General features: G+C 47.4%; 1 protein-coding gene across 1 annotated transcript in view; it reads left to right on the plus strand.

Annotated features, from left to right (window-relative positions):
• Positions 1 to 19,322, plus strand: part of LOC146772276 (uncharacterized) — a 133,491-nt gene that overhangs the window by 105,694 nt on the left and 8,475 nt on the right. Inside the window, exon 9 of the mRNA XM_085639888.1 lies at positions 11,237 to 11,343. Within this exon, the coding sequence (XP_085496014.1) occupies positions 11,237 to 11,343 (107 nt within the window). The remainder of the gene's footprint in view (positions 1 to 11,236; positions 11,344 to 19,322) is intronic.

Consider the following 19,322-nt stretch of genomic DNA (forward strand, 5'->3'; position numbering starts at 1 on the left):
ACAATGATATTATTATCAGCTCCCAATTTCTTAATGAGATTCCAGTAGACAAGGTTCTGTTTATTCCTGTTGCGGAATGTCCTATTGGTCATAGTGTATAGCTTTTTTAAGTCTTGGGTTACCAACTCGTGGTATACATATATATATCACAACCATAGAAACAAAAGAGAAAAAATAGGCCTAGGCCTCATCTCATTTTGTAGTATATCACCCTCTTTGTGTAAAAGAGCCCAAACATTTGCCAGGACCAATCAGCACAGCCTCACCCCTTGGAACCTTCCTGAGAGAGCTCAGAGCCTCAGATTTTTCTACCACACGTTGTGCTAGGGAGTCTCCACTGAGCTCTGCTCAGTTTCTCAGAACTTTACTATTAGACATCTTTATTTGCCATCTTTTGTGACATTATGTCAGAAAAGGAGAAGAAAGCCTTATTCAGACCTTGTGCTTCTTGTGGGAAGAAGAGACTTTTTGTGGAAGATAAGCATGAAAACTGTATTTACTGCCTATACCCGGAACACAAGGCCACAGACTGCAAAATTTGTCGGACCTTCTCTACCAAAACCTTGAGAGACAGAGAGGGTCGGTTGCTGACGTGGCTGCAGAAGCTGAAGACCAGGACGGAGGTTCTCTCTTCGGATGAAGAGGATTCAATTTCTGGCACCTCCTCCAGGAGATCTAGGAAGAGGGGTAGGTCATCTCCCTCCACCTCTGCGGAACCCCCTCTCAAAGCCCCTCACGGGATCTCTGAAAGGTCTGAGGAGGCTGGTCCCATGAAATCTCCTCACGGAAGTGTAAAGGAGAGGCAGGGACGGGCTGCTGGTGTGGACGTAGCCCTTAGGGACAAGAAGGAGGTTACAACATCTTCTCCTCCGTCCCAAAAGGAGAAACCTGTGAAGAAACATGCTGCAGGAACTCCTCAGACAGTTCCAGTGAAGAAACAGCGTCCGTCGACGCTGGCTAAAGCAGGTACGTCGACGACGATCTCGATAGTTAAGACTGTTTCCATGGGGTCGTCGACGGGACCGTCGACGATATCTACTTCATCGTCTACGACGGCTTCTTTCTCGTCTTCGACGGCGGTGTCGACGACGAAGACCACATCGACGATGACGACGACGACGACGAGTTCGTCGATGTTGATGACGACGAGTTCGTCGACGATACCGTCGACTGTTGCCCCGTCGACGATGAAACATGCTCCGTCGACGAAGAAGAAGGCCCCGTCGACTACCTTACCGTCGACGACGATTCCTGTATCGACGACGACCTCATCGTCGACGACAATTCTCGCCCCGTCGACGACTGCTACCCTTCAGTCGACGATGTCATTGTCGAGTTCGTCGACGCATGGAATCCCTTTGACAATGACTCCGTCGACGGGGCCGTCGACGACGAAGAATTCGGGATTTGCCATCCAGAGGTTAAAAATTACGCCGGACATGACTTCCCCCTAGGCGGGTCACGCCTTTGCCACCATCCATGCTTCTCGATGACTCGGAGGAGGAGGAAGAGGATGGGCAGTATGGGGACGCCTACAGCCCTTCAGACCTGAATGTGAAACAGCAGGACACGGATACTGAGGAGTTTTATGGTCCAGAGGTGCAGGAGGAGCGACAAGCTTTTCACAGGAAGTACATCCCCGCTCTCTGAGGCAGGATATGATAGCCTTGCCAGTGGCTTTAGTGACGGATTTTCAAATGATGTTGCAAGACTATAAAGCTCGTTTTCCGTCACTTCCAGACGTCACACCGGTGCGCCCATCTACGTCTGTGGTACCGCGAGACATGGCAATGGACTTGCCTCCTCTGCCTAAGGATATACCTCGTACCACTTCAATGGTGGTACCGTTAGTGGTTCCTCAGTCTTAATATTCGGAACCTGCCAATCAAGACACACAAGATTTGGATACAGATGATGACGATGAGGGGCATGTGATCCCCCTTACTGATCCAGGGGATCCGGATGGGGACCCTGATGACACTGGTATGCAGGATCCGGATGCTGTGGGCCGGGAGACAAATATATCGCCTCCAGCAGATATTGGTGGTTTCCATAATTTGATGGAGTGGGCATCCAAGAGGTTTGGTCTGCCCCTTACAGTGGAGCAGTCGGACTGTTTCCTATATGACTTTAAAGCACAATATAGAAAGTCGGTCAGATCAATTCCCATCATAGAACATGTCTGGGATGAGGGAATTAAAACGATGCAGAACCCAGCGACGGTCATCCCGGTTCTTCCCCGGCTGGAGAAGAAATACAAGGCCCCTGAGGGCAGTCCTGCATGTCTCCTAGGACAACCTAAGCCGGATTCCGTAATATCTCAGGCCGCGCAGAGCAAGTCCAAGAATACGTTCACTCCATTAACCACGCCTCCGGATAAAGAAGGCAGGAGGCTGGACAATGTGGGAAAAAGATTCTCCACCATGGCCAGCTTGTTGGTCCGTGCGGCTAAGTCTTTGGCTATTCTAGGCAGGTACGACCGCCAGATGTGGTGCGACATGGAGCCGTTTATGGACCAGCTACCAGAGTCGAGTCAAGAGGAAGCCAAGCAGGTTCTCATGGAAGAGGAAAGATGCTCTTCGGAAGTCATTGACTGTGCGATGGACATAGCCTCTACTGCTTTCAGGGCTTTGGCAGGGTCAGTGGTCTTGCGCCGTCAAGGCTGGTTGAAGGCGACCTGGTTTCGCCAGGAGGTCCAGAATAAGATCTTGGACCTTCCCTTTGACGGGGAGATGCTTTTTGGTAAGCATGTGGATGACGCCCTCCAAAGCATAAAAAAGGACACGGACACAGCGAAGTCCTTGGGGTCTTTGAATTATCGCAAGGTGCCATTCAGAGGAGCACGTGAACGAGGGTTTTCTACTTACAGAGGAAACCAACGTCAGTATTCCACACAATCAGGACAGTCCTATAAAGGTCAATACTCCAGCCAACGCCAAGGTCATTCGGCGTCTTACTCTCGTCAGTCCCAGAGAGGACGTCAGAATCGTCAGGGACGAGACAACGCCAAGAGGCAATAGCGGCCTCCTGGCTCTGGCTACTGTTCCTCCCCTACCAAGAACACCGGTTGGGGGCAGGATCTCTTTTTGTCTGGACAGCTGGGTTCTTTTAACATCGGACCGGTGGGTCTTAAATATTGTTCAGAGTGGCCATACGTTGGAGTTCCAAGATCTTCCTCCAACAAGAGCTCCGGACGCCCATCCATCAAAACATCTCCGACTGTTGCATCTCGAAGCCCACCAACTTTTCATCAAGGGGGCGATAGAGCCCGTACCTCTTTCGCAAAGGGGCAACGGGTTTTATTCCAGGTTCTTCCTGGTTCGGAAGACGGAAGATACATGGTGTCCTATACTAGACCTAAGGGAGCTCAACACCTATCTCATCAAACTCTCTTTCAGGATGGTCACTCTCCAGGATATTCTACGGCTACTGAATCCGGTAGATTTTTTGGCGTCCCTGGATTTGGAGGATGCATACTTCCACGTTCCGATCCACCCAGCTCACAGGCAATATCTACGCTTCACAGTAGGCAAGAGCCATTTTGAGTTCAAGGTGCTTCCGTTTGGCCTTCGGTCGGCACCTCGGATATTCACGAAGATGCTGGCACCAGTCGCGGCCTTTCTAAGGAAGCAGTCCTTGGAAGTGTTCCCATACTTGGACGACTGGCTCGTCAAGGCTCCGTCGTTCAAGGCAAGTTCTCAGGCCGTGCCAACTTGCATACGGTTGTTCGCCCATTTGGGTCTTCAGCTCAACAGGTCCAAGTCGGTGCTGATACCCTCCAGGTCACGAAAGTTCCTTGGGGCTATTCTGGACACGAAACTATGCACGGCTCGTCCTTCGGAGGAGTGTCAACGCAAACTGACCGCCTCCGCTCGTCAAATGCTGCACAGGAGATATGTATCGGTTCGACGGTACAAGTCCTTACTCGGATCGATCTCATCCTGCATACCTTTAATACCGCATTGCAGGCTTCATATGCGTCCTCTGCAGGAGGAGTTGGACAAACAATAGCGCCAGGCAGAAGGGTCGTTCAACGACAAGGTGTGGTTAACACCTGCTATGCGCAAAGCCTGCGAGTGGTGGCTGGTGAAGGAGAACATCGCAGGAGGATTATCGTTTCGGATTCCTCCTTCGCCTATGGTGGTGACCACAGATGCTTCCTTAGAAGGATGGGGAGCTGTACTCCAGGAGCTTCAGGTCAGCGGTCACTGGAGTCCAGCAGACATACTACGCCACATCAATCTTTTGGAGCTGAGGGCCATTCACTTAGCCTTGCTGGCGTTCCTTCCCAGACTTCAGAATCGTGCAGTGCTGGTCCGGACAGACAACACGACGGCCATGCACTATATCAACAAGCAAGGGGGAACAAGGTCGCGGACTCTGTCCAAGGAAGCTCAGACGATCTGGGATTTTGCGATCTCTCACAAGATCACTCTGCAAGCCGAGCACCTAGCAGGGTGTCTCAACATCACAGCGGATGCTCTAAGTCGACAGACGGAAGTGACTCACGAGTGGGAGTTACATCAGGCCACGCTGGAGGCAGTGTTCGAGAGATGGGGTACTCCGACCATAGACCTCTTTGCGTCCCCGGAGAACGCCAAGTGCCGGTTTTATGCAAGCAAGGTTCCCCATCAAGGGTCTCTGGGGAATGCCCTTTCGATTGCTTGGTTCGGCGCATTTTGCTACGCCTTTCCTCCCATTCCCCTCATTCCTCGAGTTCTCAGGAAGGTCAGGGCGGAACCATGCAAGATGATTCTCATTGCTCCAGCATGGGCGTGGCAGTTCTGGTTCACGGAACTCCTGCTTCTCTCCCAGGATCGCCCGATTCGCTTGCCACTGATTCCATCTCTGTTGTCGAGGGATCAGGGGCAGGTGCTCCATCCAGATCCGAAGTCACTCCACTTGACAGCGTGGCTCCTGAACACAGAGAATTCCGTCATCTGAATCTCTCCAGGGAGTGCAGGGATGTTTTATCTCAGGTGCGGGCGCCAAGCACTAATAAGACATACAGGGCAAAATGGAAGAGATTTTGTCTGTGGTGCCACAGGAATAAACTCCATCCTTATAAGTCCCGGCCAGATTAGGTTTTGCCTTACATCCTGTCTCTGGCTAAATCAGGTCTGGCGCACTCTTCTGTCAAGGTACATCTGGCTGCCATATCCCGTTTTCGACAGAAGACATCGGGCCATCTCTATGGTCCGCAAGGATTGTTAAGCAGTTCCTTAAGGGGTTATTTCGGATGTATCCTCCGGTCCGACCACCCCCTCCTATCTGGCAGCTTAACCTAGTACTGGCTCAACTGATGAAAGCGCCCTTTGAGCCAATTCACAAGGCGGACTTGAAGTTCCTGTCGTGGAAACTAGCCCTTCTCTTGGCATTAACTTCGGCTAGGAGGGTTAGTGAATTCCAGGCTCTCTCTATAGTGGAGCCTTTTCTGCAGTTCAAGAGGGATGTGCTAATTTTGAGAACCAACCCAAAATTCATCCCGAAGGTGCCTTCGGAGTTTCATCTGAATGAACCCTTTTTTTAAACTCCTTTTTTCCGCGTCCTTCCACCCAGGCGGAACGAACATTGCATTCTTTGGATGTCCAGAGATGTCTGAAATTCTATCTCGAGCGCACACGCTCTTTCAGGAAGTCTACACAGCTATTTATTGCTTACAGTGCACCACGGAGGGGTTTGCCGCTGGCTAAGAGTTGCATTTCCCGCTGGATTTCCAATGCAATACAATATTGTCATCAGGCTGCGGGCAAACCTTTGGATAAAAGGGCCCGGGCTCATTCTACGAGAGCGATGGCGTCTTCAGTGGCTCTTTTTGCTGGAGTTGCGATCAAGGACATTTGCAGGGCAGCAACGTGGAGCAGTGTACACACCTTCACGAAGCACTACTGCCTGGAATCGGTGGGACGAGATGAAGCTGGTGTTGGTCAAGCAGTCCTCCGGAATCTTTTTCAATGAGAGGTGAGCTTTCCCTACAATCCCTCCATCCTGGTAAGCACATTTGGTTTCAGTAATGATTGTTTTTTCATGTACACTGAGGTGGTTGTGTAAGGCCATGTGTCTTCCAAATGTGCTTTTCTGATGTACTGCTTACTATTCTGATACAAAGCATGAGAATCTATGAAGGTTCCAATACTGGGGTAAGAAAACAGGTTACTTACCTGTAACTTTGGTTCCCCAGTATTGGTAACTTTCATAGATTCTCATGCGCCCACCCACCTCCCCTGGGAAAGCTCTGCCGGTTTACTGAGGTAGTGGCTGTTGGCACAACGGCTACGAAAATCTGAGGCTCTGAGCTCTCTCAGGAAGGTTCCAATGGGTGAGGCTGTGCTGATTGGTCCTGGCAAAAGTTTGGGCTCTGTTACACAAAGAGGGTGATATACTACAAAATGAGAAGAGGCCTAGGCCTATTTTTTCTCTTTTGTTTCTATGGTTGTGAGATATATATATATTTTTGTATACCGAGGCTCCCATTCCGACGACTGGGAATGATACAAAGCATGAGAATCTATGAAAGTTACCAATACTGGGGAACCAAAGTTACAGGTAAGTAACTTGTTTTCATTTGAGCGGCAGCACCATCAGCTGGCATGGCTGCGCTCACTTGCACATCGCATGGTGCCGGTCAAGCTGATTTTTAGCCTGGTCATGCTACCTGTGCTAAATTGCAGCACGAGATGCATATTTTCGCCCTAGGACAGAAGTCTGCGGAATCTTGCAGAGTTTTTATGTAACTCCGTAGAATGAAATTCCACGATTTCAGTCCACCCGTTGGTGATGCAAGTTGGGATTGTTGTGGCCCTTCCACATAGTTTTTAAACCCATTTGTATAGTTTCCATTGTTTTTATAAAGTTGATTCTCATTAGATAATTGACATAGTGCCTCCACATGGGTGAGATTAGTTTGTATTTTGAGAGATGCTTTTCTCTTTATTGAGGATGCGTTCAGATTTTCTGCATGTATGTGAGGATACGCTGAATATTAGGAATTTCACGATGATACACTTGATGGAGAAATTGGTGTTATAGGTAACTAATTGGTTTTCTATAGTTTGCTACTCCTAGAAAATACCTTAGATTCTGTGGACATTTTGTAGTTAAGTAATGCAGAAGTAATGCATAATTAAATGGAGTTTGGTTTACGAAGGCATCCTAGGCCTCTGGAGAAATTTTAAAAAGGCACTCAAATCACTGCTTCTTAATTTTTGTGTACTTTCGTATAAAGTTAATAAAACAAACTGCTTTTTTTTGTGCTCTTGCCAAAAAGTTACTGAATGTAATCTCTGTTAAGTATTATAATGGACTGGGTGAAAGAAACAATTTTTATTAAATGTGCTGTATGAAAAATTCCCATCCTTTTCTGTTGCCTACTGTAGTTTTTGGAGTACATCACAATCACAGTCCCATTGCTAGCTGTGAAGATGGTTTAATTAGTTTTGATTCCTCACACCCTATTAAAACCTTTCAGTTCACACCTCAGACTTACTTTCTTGTATGCAAGGATTTATTCTCACTTGATATCCTCTCGCCATTTCTTTTGCAGCGTTAAGACTATTGTTCCATTTTCTTTTCATTATTCATCAGTGGCATAGCCTCTGAATTGAAAATGAATGTGTGTGGTACACAATGGCTCACCATTCAGGGATACGTAGATTTGCCTAGCACGGCATGGTTTCACTTTAATTACAAAGGAACACTGCAGTAGAGCTCTTTGAGATTTTAATTCTGTTTTTGTGCTTCCTGCAAAGATTTATTTCTGGAACCGCATTGAGAGATGTGGCCGATGCTCGCAGCCTTTTGAAGTGGCTGCAAATGATGTTAAACTTTATCCCTTCCTGTTGATATTGTCTGGAATCAGATTAACTACATTTGTGTTTGCCAAGCAAGATGTTAGATTTTACTCCAAGCTTACCAATCTTACTTATTGTTTGCATCAAGCTTGCTAAACCTAGATTGTCTGTTTTAGAAGGTACTGGACACAGGGTGGTTTGTCTTATTGCTCAGGTCTGAACTAAATGCTAAAGACCCATAAACTTGCGTTGCATGAACGCCTGACTGACTAGCAGAGGGTATATGTCCGTATTAACAGGTGACATTTGAGTTTCAGAACCGCTGGAAATGACTGCCTTTCTTTCCCCACTTCCATTGTGTGTTCTTATTTTGTTCATGATCTGTTTAAATTTCAAGTTACATTTAAGTTTGTAAATAGAAATAAGGCAGTGACAATGCACATGCCTGCATCTACTTTTGCATCTACTTTACAGAGAATATCCTTCTCTTTTCTCAACTGACTGCATGCTTGAGCAAATTAGCTGGCGGATGAATGTCCGTTAACTGGTTAAGATTTGCCCCAAACAAAACCTTGCTTACGGGATTGGAAGAAATGTTTGGTGGAAACAAAATTTAAACTTTTAACCATTCAATAATAAACTCAGTTTCTTTATTTGGCGTATGCAACAAGTAATCGAAATGATGAAAAGAAGCAAAATTCATGCGTTGCTAGCTGCTCAAACCTGTGGTTGACATGGACTTGAAGATATTGTCTTGTGGCTTAGAGGATGCCTATCATATTTACAACTCTTAGTTGTGATTCATAAAGATGATTGTAGAGATCCTCATCATATTTGCTCACACAGATCAAGCGTCTGCACTCTTACTGCTTGCCTCCTTAAAACATTCGCTTCTATACTCGTGCTGCTCTAGGATTCTGGTTATTGTTGTTCAGGGTACTTGAGGTGCAAGTGGTCGCCGTCAGTTACTGCTGGTTGATAGATTGGGTTGTTAACCCTCATCAGCGAGGCCAGGCCTGGTGTACGTAAACACACCGGCAATGATCCAGTCATTTACATGAGGCCTGCACCACATCTTCACTTCTGAGGCTATGCCAACTGGAGTGTACTTCACAAATCCATATTCCTTCTACTTCAGGCATTACAAATAATGTATTTGTAGCATGTGTGGCTCTAGATATACATGCTTTGCATACTTCTGCCATCTGCTATTAGGCTTAGACATTAGAACTTGTTTTCCGTTGAAGAAGCTTCCAATCATAGGATGTTGTGACTGTTGTATAGTTTTTTCAATGCAGATGACCATTGACTCCACTTTAGATTGTTTTGGAAGTGTACAGCAACAGCTCAGAAATCAACACCTTCTTGCAGCTTTTTGGGCCTAACTATTCTGCTCCTCGAGGTAATATCTGGAGAATAATCACAGAGCGCGGTTCCCCCTGATGGGTACACTACTGTCCGTTGATCTACTGCGTCGCCTTGATGCCCAGACATGCAAAGCCTGGGTGTTCCCGGTGCAATGCAAAATATCCTTGGACAGACGAGTACAGCATTTGCGACCTCTACCTCTCCAATCACCATTACAAGTTGTCCTAAGAGGTCTGCATCACCTGTTGGTGTAAAAGACTCAGAAGTACCAAAGGGAAAGGCGTTGGTCACACTCACTGATGTAGCAAGGCATTCTCCAAGATATATGAAACTTTCAGTGAAAACGACCTGGTCAGCATCGTGGATCCCGCTGTCATCCCAGCTGCCCAGTCGACACCCAGCTCCAAAACATTGTCTTTGAATGCCTCCAAGGAAGAAGACCAAGACAGTACATATTTGGCTTCAACACCGACAGGGCCATATGCGACGAAAACACCAAGGACCGTGAGAACTACCACAGTACTGAGCCATAGGTCAAAGCCCTATCCACACAAATGTACTTCCATCGAGACAGGGCACTGCTCCTGCAGGAGTAGAGCCCTGAGCGGGGCAGGATAGAGGCCCGTGTCTTTGATCCACAACTATTCTCGGTCTCTGGTCAGCAGGAAGAAATGGCTTTGAAGCCGAGCAAGGTCCCACTGAAGGGCGCTGAGCAGCAACACTCAACATTCTCTTGCCTGAAAGACAGCAGGCCTTCCTCTTTGGACCTGAAATGATGCATAGAGCACCTCTGTCGGCAAAAGCATACTTAGTCCCAAGCGGACACCTGGGCCCTCTTTGACCATTAGATAAGGAGTCCGGAGCACGCATCCTAAAGAAACTGGCTGAGAACCTCAATGTCTCGCAAGTGCCCTATTCTACACCCAAAAACTGGTAAGATTTATGCTAAGCTGCCCCCTGGTATTCTATTGACTACACTGCCCCCAATTCCCAAAAAACAGAAGTTAACTTTCGAGGATGAACTCCCCTTCCGCACACCACGGCACCCAGTACCGAAGAGGCATACGGACAAGGCAACACGCCATCCTCAACAGCCTTTCATACACAGGATCTCACCACCACCACCACCAGACTTCAGTCCATTCCTTCTCCAACTCAGGTAGTCCATATGGGGATGGAGACCCTTTCTGCTGGGGCAGGGGACAGGGACGACCTTTGACATGTCGACACTATAGATGCTCCAGACCAAGAGCCAAACCATCTCTGCCATATGATACTGCATATCTTGCTTTAATTCAGAGAGTGGCCTTCAACAGCAGACTTTTCACAAGCCCCAGGCAGGCAGTGGATATTTGTGGGAAAGTTACAGGAGCAACAACAGCAATGGCAGGCATTGGTTGGCTAGACAGTTGAAAGTAAGTATTATCTGTATTATCTACCCACAAGCCACCGCTGGGAAGAAACTGCTTTACAGTTGATGCAAAGCATCTAGATCTACAGCCACACATGCTACAAAACGGAAATGTTACCCATTAAGCATCTGTTTGTAGTGTGTATCGTTGTAGATTCACATGCATCTACCCTCCTCTCCAGAAACTGGCATCGATGGCACATTTCTTAAATTACACATTATTTACCCACTTACCATGCACAGAGCACATTATTTTAGTCTTACTGTATACTCCATTTTCACCCGCTGAACGTAAATGTAAGGTAGAGTCTGTGTCTGTTGGCATAGTGGTGGAGTGACACAACATCCTGTGACCCTGACCTTCGTCAAAAAACAACACTTTGTAGTATCCTGGCCCAAAACTAGATGGCAAGATTTTGCAAAGCATGTGAATCTACAGTACTGCATGCTACGAGCAGATGCTTACAGGGTACGTAACATTTTCCTTTTTAATTTTTTTTTAATCTGCCTAATCTAACAATACTTTTATGTCTCCTAGGTTGCCATGCTGTACATTATCCTTTGTTCAGTGTAACATGGGCCGGAGGATTCCTGAAGGGGAGAAGCCTACTAAAATATCATCACTGAAAAATGACCTAAATCTTGATTATTTTTCTATTTTCCACAGAAAGAACCTAATCAGACAGAGAAAGAAGTAGATTACCAGGTGAGACACATCAAAGAAGAACCCAGCTTCGGTTGGGAAGAAGGGAAGAGTGCAGAGCCTGGTCCCATGTGAGTAGCTGGAGCTCTTTATCGAAGGCCAATGTTGATTGTTGTTCTTATGATTTCTTGTGTGACTTCCCTCAGCAGATTCCAGACTTTCCGAATCGCCCATGTCTGGTGGAAAGTTTTTATCATTTACAGGCATCTGCTACCAAAGGCCACAACTGTTGTTCTTGTTGGTGAGGAGGCCCAAAGTCTGCTACCCTTGAGCCAGACTCACTCTTCTTCCTCCACCAAAAGCTCAATTGTGGCCATTCTACTGAAGACACACTGTTCAAATATTTTTCCTACAGTTCTGGAGGAAAAAATGTTTTTATCAAAGTTAACATATTTTTCTTTCTGCTCCTGCAGTTTATTTTCTGTAGGAGTCTCATATTTCTTAATTTTAGGATCTCGGTTGTACGGTTATGCTGTCAAACTTGATGCCAGTTGTGGCCACAAGTCAGCAGGCACAAGAGAGACAGTGACCGACATCCATGCCTCACCATAAACCCGACTTGCCATTCAGTTACAGGATCTGAAAAGAGGGGTTGTAAGAGAGTTGAAGGGACACACATTGGTGGTGCATCCTCTGAACAGAACCAACTTTCTAAACAGTTGGTCTTAAACGACTGCTGGGAGGAAGATCATCAGTTCGTCTTTCCAGACTCACAGCATTGTGCTGAGGATCACAAGTCTGATACGCCTCTTAATCTTTGCAGTGTGTTTTTCAGGCCGGTGCTTTTAAGTAAGGTTGGCTGCACAAGTTCACAGATAGCATTAGAAGTTCGTTAGACTGGCGAGGTCAATGTCAGCTTGTTTATCGATATCATGTTCACCATTTCCTCTTCTAATCGCTTTTTGATAATTTAAATTCATTTTTTAGAATGGTAAATCCTTGTTTAAGTGGATTTACGACACTGAAATTCTTGCTTGCGATCTGCGTTTTTAAAATTGACTTAAGCTCATTATCACTTAGTGTCATTAACTTTTTGAAGCGTCACACTGAACCTGCTGTGGACAAGTCTTCTATTGTAGGGCAGAAGAAGCATTTTACATTGGAGAGCGACGGTGTGATCAGAAAATGTTCTGCTCGTTTGGGGCTTGAACAGCTCATACATTGATTTACTACTGGATACAAAAATTAAAATGAATTTGTTGATGCCAGCCTATGATCTCCATTGCTTTAAACCTTTCTTGCTAATGAAAAATTGCTCTTTTTTGAAGCAGTAGGTCTGCTCAACAAACCTCTCTGCTCTGAATTCACACACAGAATTTTCTCTTCGAACCGTTTGGGGCTGATTATAAGGCACTCTAAATGTGAATTGTATGTTTTTTAGTGCGAATGAATGCAAGATGTATGTATGTATATATAAAAAATTTATAGAGCGCACTATGGGTCAAAAGGGAGAAAAAGAGGCTCCAGGCTGCTACAAACAGATGCAGGGATCAAATAGCGAGAGGGAGAAGGATTTCCGGGGCTGCAAAGATCCAAGTTTTCAGCAATTTCCTAAAGGTGGGTTCTGAATGAAAAAGTCTAAGATGTGTGGGAAGAAAGGTCTAGGCTTTTGCTCCGAGGATAGCTACAGATTTTCCAGCTTTAGTGTTACATCTGAAAAGATGTAATTTATTGAGGTGGAATGGTTGTTGAAGGTATACCAGACTGACATCTGCACAAGGAGAATCACTCCTACAGCAAGGGCCAATCAGTGACCATCATTCTTACTCACAGTAAATCCCTAACAGTAAGAGGTCCGTGTGTGAGTCTTACCTTGAAGCTGCGAGGGTATGTCCTCCTAAACTCTGCCTCGAAGTGAATGACGGCCTGAAAAGAAACTGCTTTTCCCAGCTACTTCCCACTTGGGAGTCACCTTTAACGCTGTGTCTTATGTAAGTCACTGTCCTGCCCTGTTTCATGCATTGTGGTAATAAAAGAACAAGTCTGGGTGAGCTCTCATCTACTATTGCACAGTGCAAAAAAATGCCTTTGTAATTTTTCTTCTTCTATAACATTAGGGTTCCTTGATAGGGCCCGAACTTGAGCTTCACTTCCCTGAAACATGTGCACTTCATTCAGCATCTTCCTAAAGAGATCAAAATGTGAATGTGATTCAGACCTTTGCCTGACGAGCCATGTCTAAGATGGCATTTCCTTTGATTTAAAACATCTGAGGTAACATTTGCACACCCATAACTGTTATCCCTTGATATGCCTTTGCTTCAGGATGCAAAGCTTTCATAAATGACTATGGGCCAGATGTGTTGTTCCTGTTGGTAAACCAGGGATTAGCAATTTGCAAATGGAATGCAATTTGTGATGCGACCTATATGCTAATACGTTGAATCACCAATTGTCCATTCACAGCAGATTGCAAAACCATCCACATAAAGAATATTAAGTTGCAGGTTGCAATTTGCGACCTCCTGTGATAGGCTGCCAGTGCAGGGATGGAGGCTTGCAAGGCACAGTAGAGCCTAGTATCTACATTTGCTTTGCAAAATATGAAACATTCTTTAAAATCAACCTGTGCTCGTTAAAGAAACAATGGTGATTTGAAAAAAGAGAAAGGAAAGCCAGTTTCCCCGTTGAAAAGAAATCAGACGTCTGCCTGCTCCCCCTCGTTGGCGCTCGGCATGATGTACAAATCAGTTACCACTGCAGCTCAGGGATCGGTAATGCATTGATGGTTTGTGACCACAATTGGAGTCACATATCATTCATCAGTTTCTTTTAGAATCTGAAATGGTACGAGTATGCCCCTTTCATGCCCCCGCCTGTTTGCAATTGTGAAAGGTTACAAAACCTTTTACCAGTTAAAAATAATGTTCGAGGCATATGAGCTGCAGATTACACACTTGTGCATAGATCGCCATCTGGTGTTGGGCCCGGATGTTTGCAGTTGTTTTTCCTCTTGGAAAGTCTTTGGAAGTCACGAGGTCGGTGACTCCTCCTTTGGATCGTATTGCGCATGGGCTTCGGCTCCATCCTCAGATTGTTTTTTTCCGCCATCAGGCTCGGATGTGATCTTCGCGCTCCGGTTCCGAACAGCTTCCAGTTCGACGATCGACGCGCAATCCTCAACCCAATTCGCGGTATTGTTTTCGATCGCGATCTCCCCACTCGACGCGGCTCTCATCGGCAAGAACCTTCGATTCCAGTCGTCGTCGACGACGGCCTTCGGGCCTACCCAAGCTCCGGTCCTGGCTAATGGAAAGGACTCCCTTCAAGAATTGCCCTCGATGTGGGTCCAAATTCCCCCACACCGATCTCCACGAAGTATGTAATCTCTGCCTCTCCCCTGAACACGAGGCTCGAGATTGTCCCGCGTGTAAGTCCTTCCGGTCCAAGACCGAGACCGAAGGGCCATAAGAACCATGGCATACTCGTCGACGGCGATTCCGGACGACATCTTTGGGGAAGGCGTTGACGCTCCAGAAGAACACCACACCGACGAGGGACTCGTCAGCGCCTCCGAAGCAGACGATTCAGATGTGGAGGACATCACTCAGGCACAGAGGGTCGTGAGTACTAATCTACCACTAACCCCCCCCCCCACACACCCTCACCGGCACCGAAAAATGCTTCGGTCACGCCTTCGCCTCCGGGCCTAAGCAAGACCAAAGACACTGTTTCCCCCACCGCACCTTCGGGACCGGTAAAGAAGCCGATTAAGCCTTCCAACGGCTCGGGCTCAAGCCAACCCACCGTCGGTGCCAATAAACACTCTTCGGCACTGAATAAGAAAATGGCCTCCGCTTCGACACCGAGCCCCGCACCGAAACACTCGGTGTCGAGAACCAGCTCCTCGGTGCCGACACCATCTTCGACACCGACAAAAGCACACAAGGCCACCGACACTTCGAAGCCGAAATCCATCTCGGCGCCTACCAAACAATCAGACTTTTCCAAGCATATTTTCAAACAACGAACCAGCACGGATAAAGCCAAAAAAACAACTGCCCCGACGCCGACGGACCGCCAACCTCACCAGAACTCTTTACACCGGATTCATTACAAAAAACACTAACCAAGGATCCTAAGGCCGGACATTTGATGCTCTCCATCAAAAAGAGACAGCTGGAAAAACCTGCTCCGCCTCCACCTCCAAAGAGGAAGGACTCTGCTACCTCTCCTTTCAGAATACCTTCCCCACCACCACCCCCTCCACCTTCCCCCCTCCACCGTCTCCGCCCCACCTCATCATTCCCCAACACCCTCTCCGGATGATGATGATCAGGGGGACCCATATGATGACATAGGAGACGTGCCCCAAGATTTACCTACAGGAGACCCCACTCCCACAGGCTCCCCAGACCCATGGGACGATTATAATATCCCTGACATCCCTAACGTCCGACAGGATGATCTCTACCCTTCCAGACCTTCCCCACCAGAAGACTCACTGGGGTTCAACCATCTACTACAAAGGACGGCAGACTATCACGGTGGTAGATCTTCATACCGACCCCGTGGAGGAGGATTTCCTCCTCGATACGTTTGACACCACACATAGGACTACCTCCATATTGCCTATGCTCAAGGGAGTTATAAAACATGCGCCAGAGGTCTTTAAAGACCCAGTCATAGCCAGGGTCATTAACCTGCGCATTGAAAAGAAATACAAATCCGCCCCTACAGATCCCTCCTACATCAGAGGGCCAGCACCACTAGATTCTCTGGTAGTGTCCACAGCACGTAAAAGGGCCAACCGCCAAGCGTCAGGCGAAGCACCACCACCTGACAAAGAGTCTAAACTCTTGGACGCATCAGGCAAGTGTACTGCATCCCAAGCTGCCAACATATGGCGTATCGCTAATACACAAGCGCTACAAGCCAGGTATGACAGGGCCCATTATGACGAATTAGAAGCCATAATGCAACATCTCCCTGATAAATACAAACCTAGGGCCAACAAGCTAATTCAGGAGGGCAAAACCATTACTAATACCTCCGTACATTGTTGTCATGCCCCGGAGTCCTGCCTGCCCCGGAATTCCTTCCTATGGAGAATATGGGCATGTATAAAAGGAGCGTAAACGCTCCCGAACGCGCTTAGCGTTCTAGTTCTGGGCCCCATTTCCGTCCGCAGACACTCGCCTGACTTCCGGTTGTTGTTTCTTCCTGTTCCCGTAGTGTGTGCGCTTGCCGGCGTTCCTTTCCCCGGAACGCGAGTATTCCTCCTTCGAGTCCTTTGATTGTTGTCCCCATTAGTCGGACTTCAGGCCCCCGTAGTTGCAGCTATTCCCTCCAGCTGTCTTCTCATTGCCAAGGAGAAAATATCAGGTACACCGAACGCGGAGTCGCGTTCACATCTCCGCCCACCGGGTGCTTTTCCCGGAATCTCAGAGCCAGCGAAGCCTTCTCCTTTCCAATCTGAGCTTCGTGCCCACGCTCTGTTTTGGCAAACAAAGAGGCATTTTCTTCTTAGCCTCACACCCATTTCCCTTTTCTGTCTCGCTCCTTGATAGTTTTTCATCCCTCTTTTTGTTAGTTCTTCCTTAGCCCCGTCTACGCTTGTGGGGGTTCCTCCTTTAAGTTATTATTTAGTGAATACGTGGGAAGACTTGTGTGAACCACTCGGTGAAAACGGATTGCAGCGTCTGAATCACGGTAACGGCGCTTTGGCGCTGCTTTTTGTTTCTACTTCTCATGAAAGCCCCGATCTATGTGAAAAGTCAAAGAACTGTGTGCAGGTTAATTATGGTTCACTGACCTATATGATTTACTTCTACATTAGGTGTAATCCATCCACAGACAGCTGAGGTAATCCTTACACGTTTCCTGTTTCACCATATTATAAGTTCACCATATCATAAGTGGGGGTAAGTGGGGAATCTTACACGTACATAGTTATGTGAAGAAACGTAACGTTAGCCTGAATACCATGCTTTCTTTTGTGCAGGATCCTCTTTAAGGTTGTTCTACGTATGTTCTGGTCATCTGGAATTGGCAGCAGGATACAGTAGTATTCTTACCGGCTTAGCAGTAGAATGGTATGAGAGACAAGGGATTGGAATTAAACATTGGAGAAGTCTCATGCTTGCAAAATTGCATTAACCTTACTTTCTCTGCAGTAATAATCAGCCTCACCTGTACCAGACGTGGAGCCCTTGGTCTTCCTGAAGTTTTCCCGCCTTCCCTTGTTTTGTTTCCCTGTTTTCCCCGGGTGTGCCCTCCGTTTCTCTAGAGTTTGATAGAGTCGGGGGGTCGCCGGGGAAGGCTGTGATATTCTCTCCGAATTCCTGGCGCTCCTGCGGAACCTACTGGTATTCCTTACAATTGTGCCCTAGATGCAGCAGACACAGCCTCCAGCGCCATTAATACTAGTGTCCTCCTCCGTCGCCATGCCTGGCTAAGGATCTCAGGTTTTAAACCGGAGGTACAAGCCTCGATCCTCAACCATCCCTTTGACCAGGAACATCTCTTTGGCCCAAAAGTGGATAAGGCCCTAGAAAAGATGAAAAATCCATGGGAGCCTTACAATCTCACCCTCCCAGGCGCTCCTTTCGCCGCTCTTCCTTTCGGAGCACATCCAGAGGCTACTCCTCCGACACCGCTTCCACCCCATATAAGGCCCCTACCCAGTCCACCTTTACAAGGGGCTACCAAAGAGGCGGGTACAGGGGCAACAATAACAAAGGCAGAGGCAAGACCAACACCGCCCGCTTTGCCACCGCACCTACCCAATGACTTCCCTCCACTCCCCCAGACCATCCCACTCCGGTCGGGGGCAGACTCCAAAATTTCCTCCCTGTCTGGGCTACCATCCCCTCAGACAAATGGGTAACACAAATAATTCGGTCAGGCTACTGCCTAGAACTAATATCTACCCCCCCCAAACATTCCACCCAGACAACGCTCAATGTCACAAGAACATCTAACACTACTAAAGCAGGAGGTAATCTCCCTCCTATAGAAAAGGGCGATAGAACACGTGCCTACCAACCAAAGAAATGTGGGGGTCTATTCCCTATACTTTCTCATATCAAAAAGGGACAAAACTCTGCGGCCAATCCTAGATCTCCGGCCCCTGAACAGATACATACACTCAGACCATTTTCACATGGTCACGCTTCAGCAGGTACATCCACTGCTTTCCCAAAACGACTTCCTGACCACTTTAGACCTAAAAGACGCTTATTTCCACATTCCAGTGCACAACGCTCACAGGAAGTTCCTCAGATTTGTAGTGGACGGCCAACACTACCAATTCAAAGTACTCCGTTCGGAGTCACAACAGCGCCACGAGTATTCACCAAGTGACTAGCAGTAGTGGCAGCACACCTCAGGAGACAACACATCCATTTCTTCCCATATCTAGACGACTGGCTAATAAAAGCCAGTTCATGCAGCCAGTGTGTACAACACACGCATGCCACCATCCAGCTTCTTCACCAACTGGGCTTCACAGTAAACCACGCAAAGTCCCATCTACAACCATCCCACACAAAACAATACCTCTGGGCCACCATAGACACCTCAAAAGCGCTAGCCTACCCCAATCCTGCCAGGATTACAAGCATTCAGGCTCTACGTGCAAAATTCATGGCACAACACTCCCTTCCAGCTCGAGTGTTTATGCAACTAATAGGGATGATGGCCTCTTGCATCTTCATAGTACCTCACGCAAGACTCCAGATGCGTCCTCTCCAAGAGTGCTTAGCGCGCCAATGGAACCAGGCCCAAGGTCAATTAACAGATCTGGTGTTGGTAGACGGTCATACCCATCGCTCTCTGCAGTGGTGGACCACCACAAACCTTTCCAAAGGTCGACCGTTCCTGGACCCGGTTCCCCAGATAGTACTAACAGACGCATCGCTCTCCGGCTGGGGAGCTCATCTATTACATCTCACCATGCAGGGCACATGGACACCGCAACAGAAGTTACTCCATATCAACCATCTGGAGTTACTAGCAATATTCTTAGCCCTAAAATCTTTTCAAACACAGATTTCGGGCAGAGCAGTCCTAATCCGCACAGACAACATGACAGCCATGTACTATATTC

The sequence above is a fragment of the Triturus cristatus genome, chromosome 12 (genome assembly GCF_964204655.1).
Source record: "Triturus cristatus chromosome 12, aTriCri1.1, whole genome shotgun sequence".
NCBI classification, from domain to species: domain Eukaryota; kingdom Metazoa; phylum Chordata; class Amphibia; order Caudata; family Salamandridae; genus Triturus; species Triturus cristatus.